Below are 19,708 nucleotides of genomic sequence, written 5' to 3'. Positions count from 1 at the left end.
CTCTTAAAAATCCTTTTATTGAAGTAGAGCTTGCTACTATAAGTGCATTCATCTTATACATACAAACAAATGGGTTTTTACATGTAAAGATAGCCATGGCCCTGGCCGGATGTCTCAGTTGGTTTAGCATCATCCTGTAAACCGAAAGGCCACAGGTTCCGGGTTCAGTCCCAGTCGGGGCACATATGAAAGGCAACCAATCGATGTTTCTCTCTCGCACTGGTGTTTCTCTCCCTTTATTTCTCCCTTCCTTCCCTTCTCTCTAAAAAATCAATAGGCATGTTCTTGAGTGAAGATTTAAAAAAAAAAAAAAAAGACAGCCACAAGCCGCCTAGGTCAAGATATTGAGTAACCCTCACCTGTATCCAGGACGATTTTAATGTGCAAATTTTTCCCAAGATCTCCTACTTCCCCTTCATCCAGGATTCTCCTGGAAACTCCCCAGGGACTCCCAGATCCTGGGCTGGGGGTCCTTCAGGGCAGATCCACACCAAAGTCCTCGTCCACAAGCTAAGAAGTGAAGAGGGGGCTTGGAGAATGCCAGGCCCCCAAATGGCACTTTAAAAGTGCCTCCCGTGAGCATATTCATAGATCTCTCTTCCCACAGCAGTGAGGGAGAAGGTCCCAAATTATTTGCCAAACACCTCAGTTTCACCATCTGTAAAACGGGGGAATGGGAAGGGATGAATCTGAAGAAGCAGAGTCTCTTCTAAATTCAAAAATCCTAAGATCCCCAGGGCTGTGAGGAGGTGACAGACATGTCCAGACCCCATGTCTTCCCTCCAATGAAGAAGCAACCCCTTAGATTTTCCCCTCCCACCTCCTCAGAACCTGACTCTAGAGACCCACGTGTGCTGTCCTCATCCCGCGGAGGAGTTTCCTCGGGGGCAGCTCTTGTTTGCAAGTTGCTTCATGGGGGGCCTGTCACTTATTAGCTGTGTGACATTGGGCAAGTCACCTCACCTCTCTGAATCCCCGTTTCCTCATCTGTATGTGGACATAGCCATGGTCCCTGCCAGAAAGGTCGCTGTAGGGTCCAATGTGATCGTGAAAGGGAAGTGCCTGAAGGCTGTTCCGACCTTGGACAGGCTTGTTGCTGCTGCTGTTGAAGATTTGAGCGCAAGGTAAGCTGTCCCAGACCTGCGCTCCCTTCGCCAGCGCTGTCCTCACGCCCACAGCCCATTGGCCAGGTCTCTAGAGCAGTAACTGGCTGACATGCCTAGGGGTATCCCCATCTCCTAGGGGGAGAGACTTCCAGAAGTTCCCCCAGGAAAGAACTCGGTAACCACAGGGTTAAACCCCAAGTCCAAGCACTTGGAGTCTTGTCTGCATAAAATCCCCACAGCGATCACCCACAAATGCAGCATTAATACACCTCCATTCCTCGTAGGTTAATATATGTATTATTTATAGGGCTTTATTATGTGCTCAGAGGGCTCCCCTGAGACATATCATTGTGCTTTGGGAGGCAAATTTGAATCATATTTACAATTAAGTTCCGTCCGTAAAGCAACGCACCGAGGACTCCGTAGAGCTGAAATGGCCGCTGGGTTGGTTTCCCACTAACCACTCCCCTGAGAAAGCTGGGGTGCCTTTAAATCTCTCTCCAACAGTCTGCTTCTCTCCAGCTCTACCTCTGCTCCCCAAGTCCAGGCACCATCACACTCATTGGGAGGCTGCAGTAGCCCCAAGCCCCCAGCCTTCTCAACCTGTCCTCCCCAGAGAGGGCCGGGCATGGGGTGCCGTTTCCATATGCACAGCTGGTCACATCGCTGCTGCATGGGGCTTCCCCTTCTTCTCCGCGTCCCCAGTCCTGCCCTCCCTCCTCCCCATCCTGTAGGGTCCATGGCAGGCCTACTTGCTCTGCTGCAGGCCCCTCCCCTTCCTGGTCCTCAGATTCACTCCGCTCCCTCCCACATCAACACTGCACCCATGCTTCCTGCTCACCCCACGCCCCCCGCCCAAGCTGGAGCACCCTCTCCTGCACCTCCCACCAAATCAGTGCCCGCCTCTCCTTCACATCTCAAGTGTCTCTTCCCCAAGAAACTGTCCTTGGCCTTTGGACAGGGTCAGATCCCTCTACAATATGTGTTGCACTTACTGAGATTGCTTTCCATTCAGAGGGTGTTTTCTCAAATCCTTGGCCGTCTCTCCCACTAGCCAAGGAATGAGCTGATAAGGACAGAGATTGCATATGTTCTGACCATCCCTGTGTTCCCAGTGCCTACCATGGGGACTGGCAAAAAGTAGGTATTCAATAGATTTTTATGGAACGGATGAAGGGGTGAATATATGAAGGTGGTTATGTAAATGGATGGGTGGGTGGGTGGGTGGATGAATGTTGGGGTGAAAGGGTGGGTGAGTGGGTAGATAGGCAGGTGAAAGGGTGGCTGGATGAATTAGCAGGTAGGAGCATGTCCTTGGGTGGCCTGATGTGGTGCCAAAGAGCACAGAGGTAGGAGTAAGGTGTCCCGGACTGCACTCTCCCATCTGCCACGGCTTGCTGTGTTATCTTGGGGAAGTCACTGCCTGTCTCATATCCTTGATTTCTAGGGAAAGTAAACAAACGGAGAGAATTTTGTTTTTAATGCATACGTTTTGAAGTCCAAAATTTGGAGGATGGTAAGCTGGGAATTTCACAGTTTCACCTGCTGTCTCACAACATAGCTGTGTGACTTTGGACAGGTTGCTTGGCCTCTCTGGACCACAGCTGCTATTCTATGAGGTGGACGGGGAAGGCAAGGGGGAGTTTGTGGCAGGAACCTCCCACACTGAACCCCACTCTAGCTTCAGTCTCTTTCTTCAAGAGAAAACTTTGTCCTCAAAGAAAGGAAGCCAGCAAGTCCCCTACCGAATTATTTCACAGCAGTACAAGTGGCATCCTGGTTCCCCCTGGTCCTGGACACCAGTCCCAGCCGCAAGTTTCCAAATCTGGGGTTTGGCAACCACAGCCCCAGGGCACTCCAGCTCCAACCAGAGCATCACATGTTAGGGAGGTACAGGAGAGGGGGGAGGCGGTGGCAGGAGAGGGGGAATCACCGACCAATTCCATCCAAGCCAAGTACCGCATCCTTTTGCAGATTTCTCAGAGGGAATCCCTTAAACCTCAGCTCCCTGGTGTGTGAAGTGGGGAAAACTGAGCGAGACAAGTTGGAAGGTCCCTCATGGCTCTCACTATTGGATTCTACCTTCTCCCACCCATCCAGGCCCCCAACCCCCCCCCACCCCACCCCCGCAGCTGACTCCGGGCTCAGGTTTAAGCCAAACTCCTCCCTTGGCCAGCACCCAGTCCATCTTCCCTTCCAAGCCCCTCCCCATGGTCCCTCCACCCTCCAGCTCCTCCCCCTCAGGGGCTGAAGAAGCTGGGAGCTCAGGCAGCAGACCTGGTTCAGAGCCCAGCTCTAGCATTTATTAGATGTGTGACCCTGAACCTCCCTCTCTGGATCCCCACGTGGGTCTGATGGTCTTCTCTCAAGGGACGCGTTTGAGGGTGTGACGAGATGTTACATCTGCACATGGTGGAAGCTCAGTGATGCTGGATTCCATTCCTTCATTGTTAGTCTCCGTTTCCCCTGTGCTTCTGTCTCCCTTCCCTGTCCCCACTCCCCGTCCTGTCCCCCTGCCTGCCTCCCAGCACCCCACCTACCTCACCCAAGAGGCAGCACTGAGACTCCACGGGCCCCCAAGTGAGAGCTCAGGGTTACAAGGTGAGCTTGCTGCCAGTGGGGTAACACAGAGCACAGTCGGTGAACAGCAGGGACTTGGTATGTGTGCCTGGTGGCGATCCTCAGAAGCTGTAGGGACAAGATTGAAGAGGCTGCCATGGTGACATTTAAGCATCTGATGGGATGCTACAGTCAGAACAGCAAGGCTGCTGGAGCAGCCAGAGAAAGGAGGCCCGGCCCGAACGAAACAGCTGGTTTGGATTCTGCTCCTGTTCATCAGCTTTTCCGATGACACAATGACTTCCCGGCTCCCTGGGCCCAGCCTGGCGAGGAGCCGAGCCAAGGAAGCGGCCCCGTCCTGGGGGTCAGAGGCCAACCTGGCTGCTGACTGTCTCTGGGACCTGGAACACACCCCGTACCATCTTGTGCCTTGGTCGCTTCACCCGTGTTTAGTTGGAGCAGAGCGACGGGGGCCTGCGCCATATTGAAAGCCCCCCGTTTGCTCCCAAACTGTCCAAGTACGTATTGCTTAAAGCAATCAAAGGCTGCAGCTTGGGATCAGTTCCGAGCTGGCTTGTCATAAGCACAACGACCCGAGAAGTGAAGGAACAGTTTGTTTCAATGAGGTGCGAGTCCAAACAGCCCGTGGCCTTGGGAGCGTGCCGGCGCTGTGTAGACATTACATCTGCTCATTGCATCTCGGTGGAGGCTGGCTTCACGATGAAGGGACTTGGAAGAGAACAGAATGCAACCCCTGGGACACCAAAGGGCCTCAGGCCCACGAGGGGCAGCCTCCAGCCAGGCCTCTGTCCCCGCTGCCCTCCCTGAGGTTTCAGGGGTGTAGGAGGGGGAGCCGTGTGGGTGTGGGTCTAGGAAGCTGTAGGCCAACGACATTTTCTTTGCCACGCTGGGTCATGTTTAAAAACAATTCACAAAGCTGACTTCAAGGCTATTAAGATGTTTATATTAATCCATTGAGGAATATACATTTATGGTCAAACCTCCTAGCCCCACCCCAAACCTTAAAACTCTGTATGCAGCCTTACTGGAGCCAGACAGAGATCTAGGTTCAAAGCCAGGCTCTGGCAGAGACCAGCTGGGCACCCTTGGGCAGGTTACTTAACCTCCTCCTGAGCCTTAGATACTTTATATGTAAAAGGGAAGTAATACGTGATTGCACCTAACTCAGGGCAGCTGTGAGGAATAAATGAGCTAACACATGGGAAGGGCTTATCCTAGGAAGTGCTGAATAAATGCAGGCGATCATTATAGTCCAGGATGCTCTCAGTAGATACATTCTCTGTAGGGCCAGACCGAGCCTCTGGCTGGCTGTGCACTGCTGGGGGAGCTCCTTGCCTCCTCGCAGCCCCGGCTTTGTCGTTTGTCAAAGGGAGAATGACTCTGTGGCAGAGGAGGGGAAAGGCCGCGTGGCTGTGCACAGGGGCTGTGTCCCTGACACCCCACGGCGTGTGTCCCAGAAGCACAGTGCAGGGAGTCAGGCTCCAGACTCTGCTTTGGGTTCAGCGCCTGAGCCCTTGGACGCGCTCAGAGCCCGCGATGCGCTCCCCCCTTGCTCCCTGGAGTTGGTTTTGGACCAGTCTCTAGCAAGGCCGTGAGGAAGTTGAGGACAAAGGGGAGAAGCCCTCCTTACTCACCTCTCCCCGCGGAGTGTTTCTGCCTGAGCGGCTCCAGGCAGAGCCAATAGGTTAGAGAAGGAGAGAGGAATCCCTGGGTGGGGTGGAGCCCACTGGTAAAGCTGCTCCCCTAACCCAGCCCCCTCCCCCCAGGAGCAAATGCAGTGAGAACAGGGGTTGGGGGAGGGGCTAGCACCACTCACACCCCCAGGATAACTATAGCACAAAGCACCATCAGCCTGGGAAGGTCTAGGTGAGCTGCTTCATGGCACCCTCAGTGAAAGTTCTGCCTCTTCTTCTTCGTTCCTTCCCCAGATCCCCATTGCCCCCTGTCTTGCCCTCACAGAGACCACATGGCCCCTCGGGACCTGTTCTCTGCCTTCCCAGGGGACCTGAAAGCCCAATGCATGGTCCTGGGAGTTCATGGGTTCATGTCCCCTTCCTCTCCCAGGTCACCTGTGCGTTTCCACACGCCCTAACCCAGAGGAATGGCTTGAGTGGTGGCTTTCTGGCTGGCTACTGCATAGGTATGCGGGGAGAGGCGTGATCTGTACACACTGGTTTGCTCTCACCTCCTCTGCGCATACCAGGAATGGATCCTGCAGAGTGTGCATATCATAACTGGGGAGCGCACAGGAGGCAGCCTAGTCCCTTGGCCTATGCTGATCACAGTTCAGGGCAACTCTTTTGAGAATTCTCCCTTTTTTGTTTTGTGTCGGTCAAGGCTAGTCTCCCAAGAAGCATGGGAAACTGGTTCAAGGCGGGGAGCCACGTGGCATGCCATGTCCACCGTGCCACTGGAAGGAAGGGGTGCCAAGCCCTGGATACCCGACTCAAAACACTGTTCAACCCCATGCAGAATGCAGTGGGCATTGGTGGGTATTGAAGAGGCTCCCGCCATGGTCTTGAGAAGGCAAAGATTTGGACACCAAGGTCGGGAGTGTCTACTGGGCTCTCCAGGCGAGGCTCAGATCATGTTGGTCTCCTTTTCATTCATCGAAGACCTCTCGTTTATCGATGACATCTTGGTAAAGCTCCTGTGGCTGGGGTAGGAAGAATGGCCTGTGTCTTCACTCAGAGCATTGACCAGGCGAGAGAAGAGGGCTACCTTGAACTTCTTGAAGTCCTGACCCATGAAGACATACAGAATGGGGTTCATGCAGCTGTTGGCGATGGCGATGGCAGTGGCCAGGGGCAACCCCAGGCTGAAGACGGGGCCAGGCACGGTGGTGTGGTAGAGCTCCAGGAGGTAGAGGGTATGGTAGGGGCACCAGCAGAGGAAGAAGGTGATGATGATGGTCACAATGATTTTGAAGGGCCTCTTGGACTTGGCCAGGCGGTTGCGCCGTAGCTTGCAGACAATGGTGAAGTAGCAGGCTGTGATGATGAGGACCGGGATCAGAAAGCCACAGAGGAAGCGCGTGATGGTCACCACCATGTACCGGCTAAACCCCACAGAGTCCAGTTGGGGGTAAGCGGGCCACGGGGAAGAGCTGGCCTCCGACAGGCTGAAGTTGTTGAAGCAGGATATCTTCCCGTGCACATTGGCCGTGTCCCGGAACACGAGGGATGGGGAACTCAGGAAGAAAGCCAGGACCCAGATCACCACACAGGCCATGTAGGCCAGCCGGAGGCTGCGGTGGTTCTGGGACCAGACCGGGAGGAGCACAGAGATGCAGCGGTCAAAGCTGATGATAGTCAGCAGGAAGACGCTGGCATACATGTTGTGGATGAGCAGGAAGTTGCTGATCTTGCACATGGCTGTCCCGAAAACCCAGTGGTAGTCCATGGCGGCATAGGCGATGTGGATCGGGAGGAAGACATTGAAGAGGAAATCTGCGATGGCCAGGTTGAGGAACCACACGGTGTTCACCGTCTTCTTCATCTTGAAGGTGGTGATGAAGATCACCAAGCCATTGCCCAGGATCCCGAGGAAACAAACGATGCTGTAGGCCACCACCAGGAAGATCCTGATCAGCCCGCTTTCTGCGACGTGAATGTCCTCCGAAACCACGATGTCCAAATCTTCAGGGTACTCGTCATAGTAGGGTAAGGAATTGTTGTAATCCTTGTCCCCCATTCTCTGCAAGGGGAGACAGGGGCCATTAGAGGAACCGTGACTGGAACTGGCTTTGAGAGGTTAACCAACACCAACAAGACCAACATGGTTCTCCCTGGCAATGAGCAAGGCCAGTTCCGTAGTTTAACTACTTCCTGCTTTGCTATTTTATACATTTAACAAATAGCTGTCCAGCACCTCTTATATAACCGGTACTATGCTAAAGTCCTGACATATAGAAACTCTCTTCATGCTTGCAAAAGCTCAGTGAGGTAGGCAGGCTAAGAACCCCATTTTACAGATGAGGAAACTGAGGCACAGAGCGTTTTAAGTCACTCGTCCAAGGTCATACAGCTGAGAGTCAACTCAACTTCAGAATCTATCCTCTGGCCAACAATGTTTTGCTGCCTCTCTGGGACCCTCCCCTTCTCCTTATAGTCTAGTGGGTGAGATAAATATTCATCAAAAAGTTCCTTTATCATGGAAAAGTCTCAATGATGCTAAATGCAGTGAAGGAGAGGGGCATAGGGCTGTGAACTTTGTCCCCATCATGTTTCCAAGACCCAAGGGACAGCTATGCAGTGGATGCCACCGCTGCCCTCTGGAGACAGTTCAGACCACAGGAGTCCCTCACTATTCACTGTTACAGTGCCCGAAGCTCAGCTGTGCGGGTCTTCGGGCAGTCCGTCCCTGCTCACAGCTGCAAAGGCCTGCAGGGAAGAACGAGGAGGGAGCAGTCTAAGAGTCACAGCACTAGGCAGACTCAGAGCCAGAGACAGGATCTATTGTCCTCACTCCCAATTTACAGAAAAGGAAGCAGAGGCTTGCAGAGGCGAAGTGACATGCCAGCTGAGCTGGAATTGGAACCCAGGGCTCCAACACCCTGGAAGCCACCCACTTTCCATCACCAAAGCTCTCCTCGGGTTGACAAATGGGCTCCAAGCAGATGTCTCAGCCAGGCAACACTGCCGGTCAATGCTCCATCACCAGCAACTCCAGTTTTCCTCCATCTAAATTCATTGCTGGTCCGTAATGGATTGGAGGTTATATTTTATTGCATAAAACTCAACTTTGGCTTTTATTAAAAAAGATCTACTTGTAAAATTCCATTGAGGACTCTGGGCTCCAGGGACTCAGAATTTAAGCGTGGGTGTCATCCTACTCAGCAGGCCGGGAGCAAGTTCCAGGGGTGTCCAGTAAAGGGTCCCCAGGGCTTCCTGGGGCCCCAGAATGAGGAGAGAAGACGGGGACCTTGCAGCTGCCTCCCTTACCTGGGGGAAATGTGACTGGTGTTCATGATAACACTACAGGCCAGGGACTGTGCTGAGCTTATAGACAAGTGGCCTCACTAGCACATGAGGGGCACCAATGAGGCTGAGGACGACCAAGGCACCCAGCAGGAGGCGGCAGAGCCGGGATTTGAAAGAGGTATGCAGAACCTGGGCTCTTACCATCAGACCATGCTGCCCCCAATTCATGATCTGATGGCAGCCACTGAGTGTGTACTTGAGGAAGAAATGGCTATGTCCCCATTCCCTGCGCCAGGCTGTACAGGCCCCGGGGACAAGGAAAGATGCCTCAGTTCCAGTCATCACACCCACGTTCCAGGCAGAAAGAGGGAAAAGATGAAGGAAGCGGGCCCCACAGGAGCTCACTGTCAGTTGCAAGGCACAGGGCAGAGGAAATGCTCCAAGAAGCCCCAAGGAGGGGTCTTCAACAGCCTGGGAGTCTGAGGCTTCCCTAGAGCCCCATGAGGCTAAAGTTTTAACCCATTAGCTGAGTTTTAAAGGACAACTGTAAGTTAAGGCAATGGAAAGAGGGAGGTGGGAGGGCCCCACCTCCCAGCATGGCCCCCCTTTTTGGCAGTGGTGGTGGGGAGTGTCTGAGCCCCTGGAGGAGGGTGCAAAGGAACAGGGACTCAGGGCCGAGCACTTGGCACTGCAGTGTCTGTCTGCAGAGATGCTCTGGGGACACGGATAACGTCATGTCTGGCTCTGCAGCCGGGCTGGGAGCAGCTCAGGGTCAGAGGCCACTTCTTTCGTCTTTGACTGGGAGCCAGGCTGGGCCAGCACAGGGTGGCGCTGACATCTTCTGGACATGTCTACCCGATCACCCCTCACCCCTCATCCTGAGAACTGAGTGAGTCAGTGTCCCCAATTGGTATGTGTCCTCCCCCCACCCCAGCTCCTCAGTTCTCCCTGGAGGGGGGGGCCCAGTCACAGGTTTGCATTTGGCCTCCGTTCTGTCCCCACAGACATCCCTCCTGTCCTGAGCTCATTTGTGCCCCCAGACCAGGTAATATGGTCAAGGACACAGGTCTGCAGCCCAGCCAGGCTGCCAGCATCCAAATTCTCAGTCTGTATGAACCTCCTATAACCCTGAGCAAGTCGGTTACCTTCCCTGAATCTCAGCTGTCTATAAAATGGGCATGATCATACTAGTTTGGAACGGCTGAGAGAATTAAACGTCACACGCAAAGTACTTAAAACAGTAGTTACTGGGCAAGTCATTGTTATTATTACTATTCTAATTATCATTATTATTATTTCTCAGTCTTCCACTCTTAATTCCCTCCTAAAACGGCCTTTGCCTGAGAAGGCAGGAGGGGCCAAGACGCCACACAGTCAGCTGTCACCAATGCGTGCCCATGTGGTGCTGACTCTTTACCTTGCTTTCGAGTCTGTTCACGCTCTTCCTGACGCCCCGGAGTCCCCAGCCCCACCCTCCAGGGACACCTTCTCATTCAAATCTTTTTCCCAGCCCCCTCAAGGAATCGACCGTCTCTAGTTTTCAGGACAATCTGGCTGAGGTCTGGGGCACACAGGAGAGTCACCTGCCAAAGGCGACATCATCCATCGCAGCCCAAGCGAGCAGGTGAGCCTGTGACCAGCCCGTCACCCTTCCCGCCCTCAGCTCTCCAGACAGCCCAGGGGGCAGATGAGCTGTCCTGGCTTGGCTGCCAAGATTCTTCCTGTGACACTGACCTCACACCCCATTTGGAACCGGAGCCTAGAGCTGGCCTGCGCTGAGGCTCGCCCTAGTGACCTCATTTTACCCTAATCACCTCTTCAAAGGCCCTACTTCCAAACACAGTCACACTCTGAAATACCAGCGGTTAGGATGTGCACGTATAAATTTGGGGGGGTACATTGTTTAACCCATAACACCTACGTCATTGTCATTATTGTTAGAACTTAGCATTGCTTTCTGTGGTTCCTGCAGATCACTCACTCTGTGCTTGGGTGTCTCTCTGCCCCCAAGGTCTGGCCATGCTGGGACCTACACCCTATCCTTATAATGGGCTGCGCGCGCACACACACACACACACACATACACACAAGGTTAACAAGATCTAAACCCAACAAGGAATTGTCGTCTAGAAAGTACAAGGAACTCCTTCCTGCCAATCCAAACAGAAAATCCCAGCAGAAAAAAAGGGCAAATGATATAAACCCAGGCATATGACAAACTTATGCTCAGGATGTGCAAATGAGACTCACAACCAGATGACACCTCTGTACCTACTAGACTGTGGCAAGGACTAGAACGTTGGCATGGATACCCCTTGACTTGGAGGGCTGGGCACAGGCTCTCACCCCACACTGTGGGGACCCGAGACCCCTGTGCACCTCCCAGCGCCTCCCCCCACCAAGGAACCACACCCTAGGACACCCCAGTGCAGTGTTTACTGGGGCACATCCCTTGGCTTCAGTCCTCCAGACGCAAGCCTCAAATGTAGATTTCTGCGGAAGTGTTCCATTAAGGAAATGTCCCAGGAAAAATCGGCAAGAGAGCGGACAAGTAGGACTGGGAAGGGGAGGAGGCTGGGCAAGGGCACAGAAGGTGGCCATGGCTCAGGGAACAATGAAGATCACATGCCAGGAGGCTGAGTATTACATCCTTCTCCCCGCCCCCTCCCCCAAGTCCTGGGGGCATGCGGTCCTCCCACAAGGAGTCAAAGAGTCTCAGGTTCAGGCTCTCAGGGACACCGTGTACACAAAATGGTCAAGGAGCCAGGAAACCCTGGCAGCGGCTGCCAATGACTGGGAGAGAGAGAACGAGCAAATGCTACGCAGCTGTTCGAAGCCACAGAGGATCTGGTGCACACACAGCAAGGGAACACGAAGCATCTTGAAGCCACCGACCCTCACAGCCCTTAAGGACATTGGAAACACGCACGCAAGAGCAGCGACACGGACGGAGCAGTCATGCACGTTTTGCGAGAACGCGGCCAAATCCCAAGAGCCACACTGAACAAATGAGGATTCCATGGGAGCGGAAATGGGAGGGGGAAGGAGAAAATGGGGCAAAAAGGAAATGAACGCAGCGAAGAAAAAAAATAAGGCAAGCGCGGGGGCTTCGCGAGGCCGGGAGTGGCGCGGATGGAGATGGACGAGGGGCGTCATTATGTCAGCCCTCTGTCCCCTCCTGAAAAACCCAGAGCAAACAAACAGACACCCCAACCCCTGCCTGGGGTTTACGGTTGGACAGCGCCTGGCTGCCATACTGGGCAGGCCAAGGGCCAAACAGGCATCCTGGACTGCGCCTCGGGGGCCTCCAGAGCCCCGCCCCCACCGCCTGCCCTGTGAGGCAGGGAATGAACTTGGAGGAGCCAAGGCAGCCACAGCATCAGCCCAGTGCGGGGTGGCTATGCAGTGGCCAGGGCCTTGGTACCTCCCTGGCGAGCCCACCTCTGCCAGGGACCAGATGGTCACCAGGCAGATCCCGCTGCTGATGGCCCCGCCCTGCCCACGTCACCACAGACCCTTGCTGGGGAAGGGGTGGGCTGGGGCTCAAGGTCACATCTGGTTTCTCCCTCCACAGAAAGCAAAAACCCCAGGCGGATGTTCTTGGCTTAATTTTTTTTTTTTTTTTTTTTTTTTTTTTAAGATTTTATGTAGTTTTAGAGAGGGAAAGGGAAGAAAAAAGAGAGAGAGAGAAAGAAATGCGCCCCAACCGGAGACTGAATCTGCAACCCAGGCATGTGCCCTGACCAGAAATCAAACCAGCAACCTTTAGCTTTGCAGGACGACGGCCACCAACTGAGCCACACCTGTCAGGGCTTTGCTTAACTTTTTATTAAAGAGTCATGTCCGTAGCCCTGACTGCATTCCAGGCACAGTTCTGAGCACTATTACAGATGAGGAAACTGAGGCCCAGAGAGGGTCAGTAAGGTGCCCAAGGTCACACAGGTAGCTCAGGTAAGCAAGGAAGATCAAATTAGTCATTTTCAAGAGGAGGAAGCTCAGAACCTGCTGAACTGACAAACCCACTCTCTTTCCTTGTCCACTGCCTCGCCTCCTTGGAACATTCCAGAATCCTCTGGTCTTTGCCCCGGTGGAACCCCTCCGACAAGCCACCACGAGATCATTCCAGCAGGGTCTGGGTGTGCATGTTACAGACGGGGCAAGACGATGCTCCAAGTCCCCTGAGCTTTTTCCCTAAGCCCCTCGGCCTCTAGTTAGTGGCCCAAACAGGAATGTGTCCTGATCCCAGCAGCTCTGGGACAAGTCCTTTGGAAGCAGGACTCCGTCATTCAATCATCCTTCAAGGGTGTGTGGGGCCCACTGCTCCTGAGCCCCAGCAGGAGGCTGGGGGGTTCTGTAGACACACCTTTTCTCACCTGGACCTCCCCTAGCCCTGCAAGGTCACTGTCGTCCATGTCTCTCCCTCTGTCTCTCTGTCTGTCTGCCTCTCCTTCTGCCTCTCACTGTGCAGTCCTCTCTGTGTGTTTCGCTCTCTCTGCCTCTCTTCTTCTCCATCAAGTTTCCCTGTCTTCTCCCTCTGTCACCCTGTCCCTCCTCTTCTCCCCTCCCTCCCCTCTGAAAGGCTCCACGGCCCCTCACCTGCCCACATCACTCACCTGTGTGCCTAGCCGGCCCAAGCTACCAGCAGCCTCTCACTGGCTTTCCCACACCGGTCACAGATTGCTGCTATCCCTTTCCTGGTCGCAGCCCCAGGCCCAGCGCAGGCGCCTCCCTGGGCCAGCCGTGGGCGTGGGAGCCCATCAGGGAAACCAGAGGCTCCACGTCCCTAGTGTCTGTCCTGGCTCTGTCCCTATCTCACACCTCCCCCACAGCCCACCCTGACAGGCAGCTCCAGATGCCTCTCCTCCATCTCTCTTGGCCTCCAAAAGGTTTGTCGGGGCTGGGAGGCCTCTCCAAGGGCATCTCATTTTGCAGCTGGGGAAACTGAGGTCAGAGATCAAGCGAAGCTCCCTAAGCCACACAGAAGAGGACCCTGGACTGTCCTGTGTGTGGCAGGTGTATCTCCAGTGCCCAGAACTCAGCCTGGCACCTCCCACACCTTATGCCTCACCACTCCGTGCCCTCCCTGCATGGGTCTGCAATGGAAGCTCAGAGAGGTGCAGTAACAATCTCGGCTGCACAGCCTCGAGGCAGCAGCTCAGGATGTAAACCAGACTCTCTGCGCCCAAAACCTTTGCTATTTCTACTCATGCAAAATCACAGCCTCAGCCAGCAGCTGGGACATAGCGGGGCCTTCCAGACACCACTCTCCTGGTCACGATGGCCCCTCCCTCCTTAGCAATGTCCCCACCTCCCCCAGGCCCAGGCACTGACTGTGGGTCCTGAGGTCTTTGCCTGCTGCCAGAGTTCTCCGACTGGTCCCATTCACCAGTCTCTCACCCTTCAGGACAGAGAAAAGGGGCCTCCCAGCCCCCACAGATGGCTCCAGAAGACACCTCAGGGGTTCCAGACCCTGGATCCCCAGCTCTGAGACTCAGAGACCTCCAAACCGCACCGCACTGGCTGATATTCCAGCGGCAGGCCTGGCTGCCAGCCCCGGGACAGAATTAGCTGCGTTGGGAGCGAATTTCCTCCCTGGTCTCACGCCCACACTCGGGAGCTCACACTGAGTCACTTCAGTGGGGCGAGAAGGCACTGGCTGCCTCGCGGGCCGTTGCACTTTCTTTGGGATGAGATGGGGCCTAGTGCGAGCTGAGGGCTCTGCAGGGTAGATGATGGCCCTGGACCTGGGAAGCCCAGCTATCTACACCAATGCCTGGCACCCCCCAGGAAAAAGTCACTCCTTCCTCCTACGTGCTGTCCCCAAATGCACCCCCTGCTGCCCTGTGCTCTACAGACTGACAGATGGGAGTGACAGCAAGACTCCTTGCCCTCTGACCCCCAATAGGGACGGTTTCGGGGTAGTAGGGGAGTGAGAGCAAGGTCAGGTGTTGATTCTCCCACAGCCGCCTCCCTGCGGGGTCCCCACCACTTGGCCACAGCTATGCTCCCTGGGTGGCAGTGACCACCCCATCCTCTAGCCCTCAGCCTAGAGCAGGAGAGTCTCCTTGCACCTGAGGCTTTGCATTGCTGCAGAACCCCTAACACCTCCCAGCCCTTTCTAAGTCCTCCCTGGCCTAAGCTCTCACCAATCACCCCACTGTTTGCTGCTAAGACCCCGAGGGAGAGCCCAGACTGTCCCTGCCACCCATGTCTCTCCAATCCTACCCCTAAACAGCTCACAGATCTTGCCCATCACGTCTCCTTCCCTGGATAGCTACAACATGCCCCTAACCAATCTCTCCTGTCAACTGTGATTTTATTTCCCACCTAGTAGCTGGAGAGATCTCTTAAAAATGCAAATCATATCGCATTACTTCCTGCTTAGAAGTTCTCAGCTGCTCCTCTTGCCCCTAGAATAACACCAACTCCCTTACCAAAGTCCTTAGTGCCAAACAATCTGGCCCCTGCCCACCCTAGGACTGAGCCAAGGCTGGACCCCAGCGCCAGCCCCTAACCATGCCCTAGGGAGTGTGTGAACGCAGCTTTGCAAACCCAACCCCTCTATGCCATTGCAGACCCAGCAACCACTCCCAGCCACAAAAGGCTCCCCGCAAGAATGTTTGCATAGATGTCTCTTCTTCAGGCCACGAAGCCACTTGGCCCCCCGACAATGGGTCCAACGTACAAACACTAAGTGTCCTCTTGGCCACTCAGTTTGTGTCGAAAGCCATCAGGCAGATAGCCTGTGCCTGTCCCTGTAAACACTGCCCCAGGCCTCTGGAGGTAGCCTGTAAACAAATATTCTCCTTTTCTTGTTTCCCACAGGACTGGGAGGCCTAGTACCCTATCTGCTTAATCCCCTGAAGTCAGTGTTGAGGCCACTCACGCAAATAATCCCGAGCTGGTTGTACAGCATGTCTGGAAGGCAGCAGGCACCAAGGGCGGTCACACGAGATGCTCAGAATTTGGTGAGAGACAGCTGCCGGTGGCGGTCACTCTCCCAACCTGGGAGCCAGCCCATAGCACGTGCTGGGTGTCCTGCTCACAGTGTGGGCTTGGAGCCTGGATTCTGAAGGGTTCCTGGGTACCCCCTGAGAAGTCCTGTCTCAGATCCTGCTCCCTAAATCCAGGCCAGCACAGCCCACTGTCAGCCCTGAGGGCAAGGCTGCAACAGCTACTGCCCCAAAGCATGGCTTTTCCTCCTGGCACCCTGAGACACCTGGGAGGTGGCAGCAAGAGCAACTGTCCCCATGAGCAGCGTCCCCACCTGCTATAGGAGAGAAGAGTAAGAAAGCCGAGAACCAAGCTTGGCTGCTTTGGGAGGCCTTGTTTTCAACTGCCACACTGTGTGACCCTGGACAAGTTGCTTGACCTCTCTGAGCCATAGTTAAGTTGCCTATAAAATGGTAATAAAACTTTCCTCTCAGTAAATCAGGGCGTCTGGATGAAAACATCTCTTGGAACCCCTTGCAGGTCTAACGTCTCTGGGCTAAAGGCTCAAGGTTAACTTAAAAGTCTTCCTACCACCAGGTCATGAGCAAGTCTGGGATCCTTGTTGTGACAAGGTTGCTTCAGATTTGTCCCCACTCCAAGCTACATAGTGTCAAAAGGAGCCCACACTTGGGGGCCCAGCAAACGTGGTCAAATTATCTCTTTTCCAAGCTTCAGTATTCTCATTTGTAAAATGGGGCTGATGTTATTTCTCCCTCCTAGAGTTATCGTGAGTGCGGCATGAAATAATGATATGGCCACAGTGCCGGGTGCACAGTAGGTACCCAGCCAATACTTGCATAGACAAATCAGACAGAGACATAGCTGTGAGAACCAGAGGGCATTTCTGTCCCACGGAGGGAAGAAAGCCAGGTTGCATACAGTTTTGCAGATTCGGAACAAAAGCAAACGGCTGTTTCCAAAAACCACCGGAGCTCAAAGATGAGCCTGGAGGGTGTCTAGAAGCTGAGCAGGCTGGGAACCAGAACACAGCCAGCGGCCCATCTCCGCCTCCTCCTCCCAGACCACACGCTGTCCCTGCTGGATGAGAAAGCGGCAGCGGCTGCTCCACCTCACCTCAGCCCCGGCTCCCTTCCCGGCACCCCCACATCCTCTGCGAGAGCCTCTGCAAAGCATTTTTTTAACTTGATTACAGCCCCACGGTTGAAATCAAGCTATTGTCTCACTTTTGTCTGCCCAGGGTATTTAAGTGTAACAAGAAGATAGCCTTTCTGGGACATAGAGGTGGCCCAACACACTGTGACAATGAAGGAAAGGGACTGATGTGACGCACCGAGCAAATCAGCCAGCCCCTGGCAGGGTCTCAGATGATGCCATTTCCCCCTTGTTCCCATTTCACAGATGAGCGAACTGACTCAAACAAGTTTTGGGATCTTTCCCAAAATTACCCAGCAAGTGAGCCGTGTGTAGAATCAGGAGCTCCAGGCTGGGCTTCTGGCTCCTCTGCCCCCAGTTTTCCCTAGAGTTCTGTCACATATCACTTGGAGCTAAGGCTGTGTGACCTTGCACAGGTTACTTCACCTCTCAGAGCCTCGAACTCCTCATCTACAGCATCTGTCTCTGAGAGTTGTGAGGATTCAAGAAAACAAGGGCTGGTGAAGTGCTTGACGTCACGTATGTCACAATCACGATTACTTATAATATTAATGATATTAGGAAAGGAGAAATGGGAAATATGTTCCCGCTGCTCCCCCAGCGCAGTCTACCATTTAGGGTCCAAGGAGGACTCAGCAGGGCACCAGCTTCCCCAGAACCGCTCAGAACTGGAGACACCAGGAGACTGCAGCATCAGGTCCCCTTCCCTGCCTTCTCCTGTCCCATCTGCTCCTGCCCAGAGCAGGGCTGAGCCCCCCACCCCCACCCCAGCACATCTGGCCAAAGGCAGCCCCTTCCAGGCCCCTCGCTGGCTACCCTACAGCCCCGTTCACTCCAGGCCATCTTGTTCTGCAGACTTCCTGCCTCCAGCCTGGAACATTCTTCCCCAAGGCCCTGTCATGGCAGGAAGTATGCTCAGCATGGGCCCGGGGTTCCAAGAGTGTGGTTTGGCACCTTTGCCTGGGAGAGGTCAGAAAACAGAGGCCCTATTGGAGGGCCAGGGAGTGTGAGGGAGAGTGGGATGGGGCCGTCTCAGACAGGCTGACTCAAAACCTTGGGGAAGCTGAGAAACTGCCAATAAGCTGGCCTTGACATTCGGCTAGTGGAAAGCTCAAAAGCGAAGGATTCTCCCCTCAATTCTCGGAACCTCCTGTCTCCCTTCCTCCATCCTCCCAAGAAATGTTTATGAAACACCTACCAACACACCAGGCCCATGGCTGGGCCATGGGGACACGGCAGGGAACAAAGAACAGGTCACTTCTCTGAAGGGGCTGGAATTCTCAAGGGGGAAGAATAGGTAACAAACATAAAGAAACCATATAGAGAAGGCAAACATCTCTGGAGCCAGACCATCTGGGTTGAATCCCTGCTCTGCCTCTCACCAGCTGTGTGACCTTAGACAAGTCACCATGCCACTCTGTGCCTCAGTTTCCTCATCTGAAAAATAGGGGTGATAGTAGCTTTCCCCTCACAGGGTTGTTGTGAGGATTAAATGAGGGTACATTGGTAAAGTTTTGAAGTGTATCTGGTTGATTAAAGAACTATGTAAATGGTGAAAAATAAAACGAATATAACCACAGGTGGTTGATATGTGCTACAAATAAAACATCAAGAGAGATGGGGCCCAGAGATGCAGGAGGGGATCCTGTTTCAGGTAGAGCGCTCAGAAAAGGCCTCTCTGAGCTGGTGACCTTGAGTGGAGAGCTGAGCACTCCAGGTAGTGGGCGCTGCGAGTGCAAAGGCCCTGAGGCAGGAGCAGGCTTGGCAGGTTCCAGAAACCGCATGAGTCTATACATTCAAACACCTATTTAAAAAGCAGCTAGTGGGTACCTTCTAAGTGCCACACTTCTTTGCTAGATGCTGCTGGAGTGCGATGGCCCAGTCCCCACTGGCACAGAGGAGCAATGAGCCAGCTGTAAGCCACCACAGCGCTTGCCTGGGGCCTCTGCTGTAGTAGAAATAAGAGCATACTGGCAACAGACAAACCAAGCTAGTCTCACTTTCAGCTTTCAGGGAAGAACATGTATTTCTTTCTGCAAGTGACTAATGTCCCTATGCTAGTCATTGATATCTCCTGCCTGGCCCTGTAAGTTGCTGAGTTTGTGGCCCTGGCTCTGTACAAAGCAAAGAAATGGGTGGCTGGGGGAATCAGGGAAGCTTCTTGGAGGAGGTGACATTTGAGCTAAACTTTGATGGATGCAAAACCTTTGCTAAATGGAGCCAAGCATCCAGCTCAGGAGCCAGGCTGCTTGGGTTTAATCCCAGCTAGCTGTGGAACCTGGGAGAATCATGTAGCCCCTCTATGCCTCAGTCTCCCCAACTGAAACATGGGGGAAATAGGAGTACCTCTTACACAGAACTGTTCTGGGGTTAAATAACTTGACAAACATATGTACAGTGTTTAGACTAGATCCTGGTTCTTCCTGTCTCACTATTGATGAAAAAAAAAAGTCTAAAACCCTGTCTGTGGTCTGTGGGTGTGGTCCTGATGCTACAGAGCTCCAGGGAGGCAGAGTTCAGGGGGAAAGGCAGCTCTGGACAGGAGACAGGGAGCAGATAAGCTACAGAAAGGAAGGGAGGGCCCCTGGGTGTGAGTACGGGTCTCCTTTCCCTTTGGCCAGCCCGGGTGAGGTCAGCAACCTGGGGTCACTGACCCAGGAAAGGGCTGCAGGACTCACAGGAAGCCCCTGACCAGGGTCTGGGAGGGGTCCCCCAGGAGGACCTTGGAGCTCAAGTGCTTCCAAGCCAACCCACTCCCTTGTGCTTTGGGGGCCCAGCGGTTCGAGGCCTCTGAGCCTCGGGTCTTGCAGGTACCTCTGCTGGGGTGTCTTTTTCTTGTCTCCTCTGCCCCCCAGCCTCACAAATCCAGAGCAGGCGGCCAAGCGACGCCAGCAAGAAGAAAGAAAATGATCGTGCAGACGCGTGCCAGGCGTCTGGCTGGGCGCTTGGCCTTGCTCATGTCCCCGTGTGCTGACGAGCCCCCACTGCAGGAGG

General features: G+C 54.1%; 1 protein-coding gene across 4 annotated transcripts in view; it reads right to left on the bottom strand.

Moving 5' to 3' along the window:
* Nucleotides 1-5,875: 5,875 nt before the first annotated feature.
* Nucleotides 5,876-19,708, bottom strand: part of CMKLR1 (chemerin chemokine-like receptor 1) — a 44,488-nt gene continuing 30,655 nt past the window's right edge. For 3 of the 4 annotated variants that reach the window (XM_090292317.1, XM_090292318.1, XM_090292320.1), the window contains one exon: nucleotides 5,876-7,382. In XM_090292317.1, the coding sequence (XP_090148443.1) occupies nucleotides 6,267-7,382 (1,116 nt within the window). In that variant the 3' untranslated portion in view covers nucleotides 5,876-6,266. Of the gene's footprint in view, nucleotides 7,383-13,221; nucleotides 13,261-19,708 lie in introns of those variants that run through there. The other variant, XM_090292321.1, reaches the window with a different exon arrangement.

Source organism: Furipterus horrens, unplaced genomic scaffold, assembly GCF_987537825.1.
Source record: "Furipterus horrens unplaced genomic scaffold, mFurHor1.1.pri manual_scaffold_11, whole genome shotgun sequence".
NCBI classification, from domain to species: Eukaryota; Metazoa; Chordata; class Mammalia; order Chiroptera; family Furipteridae; genus Furipterus; species Furipterus horrens.
This window is presented reverse-complemented; position numbering and strand designations above follow the sequence as displayed.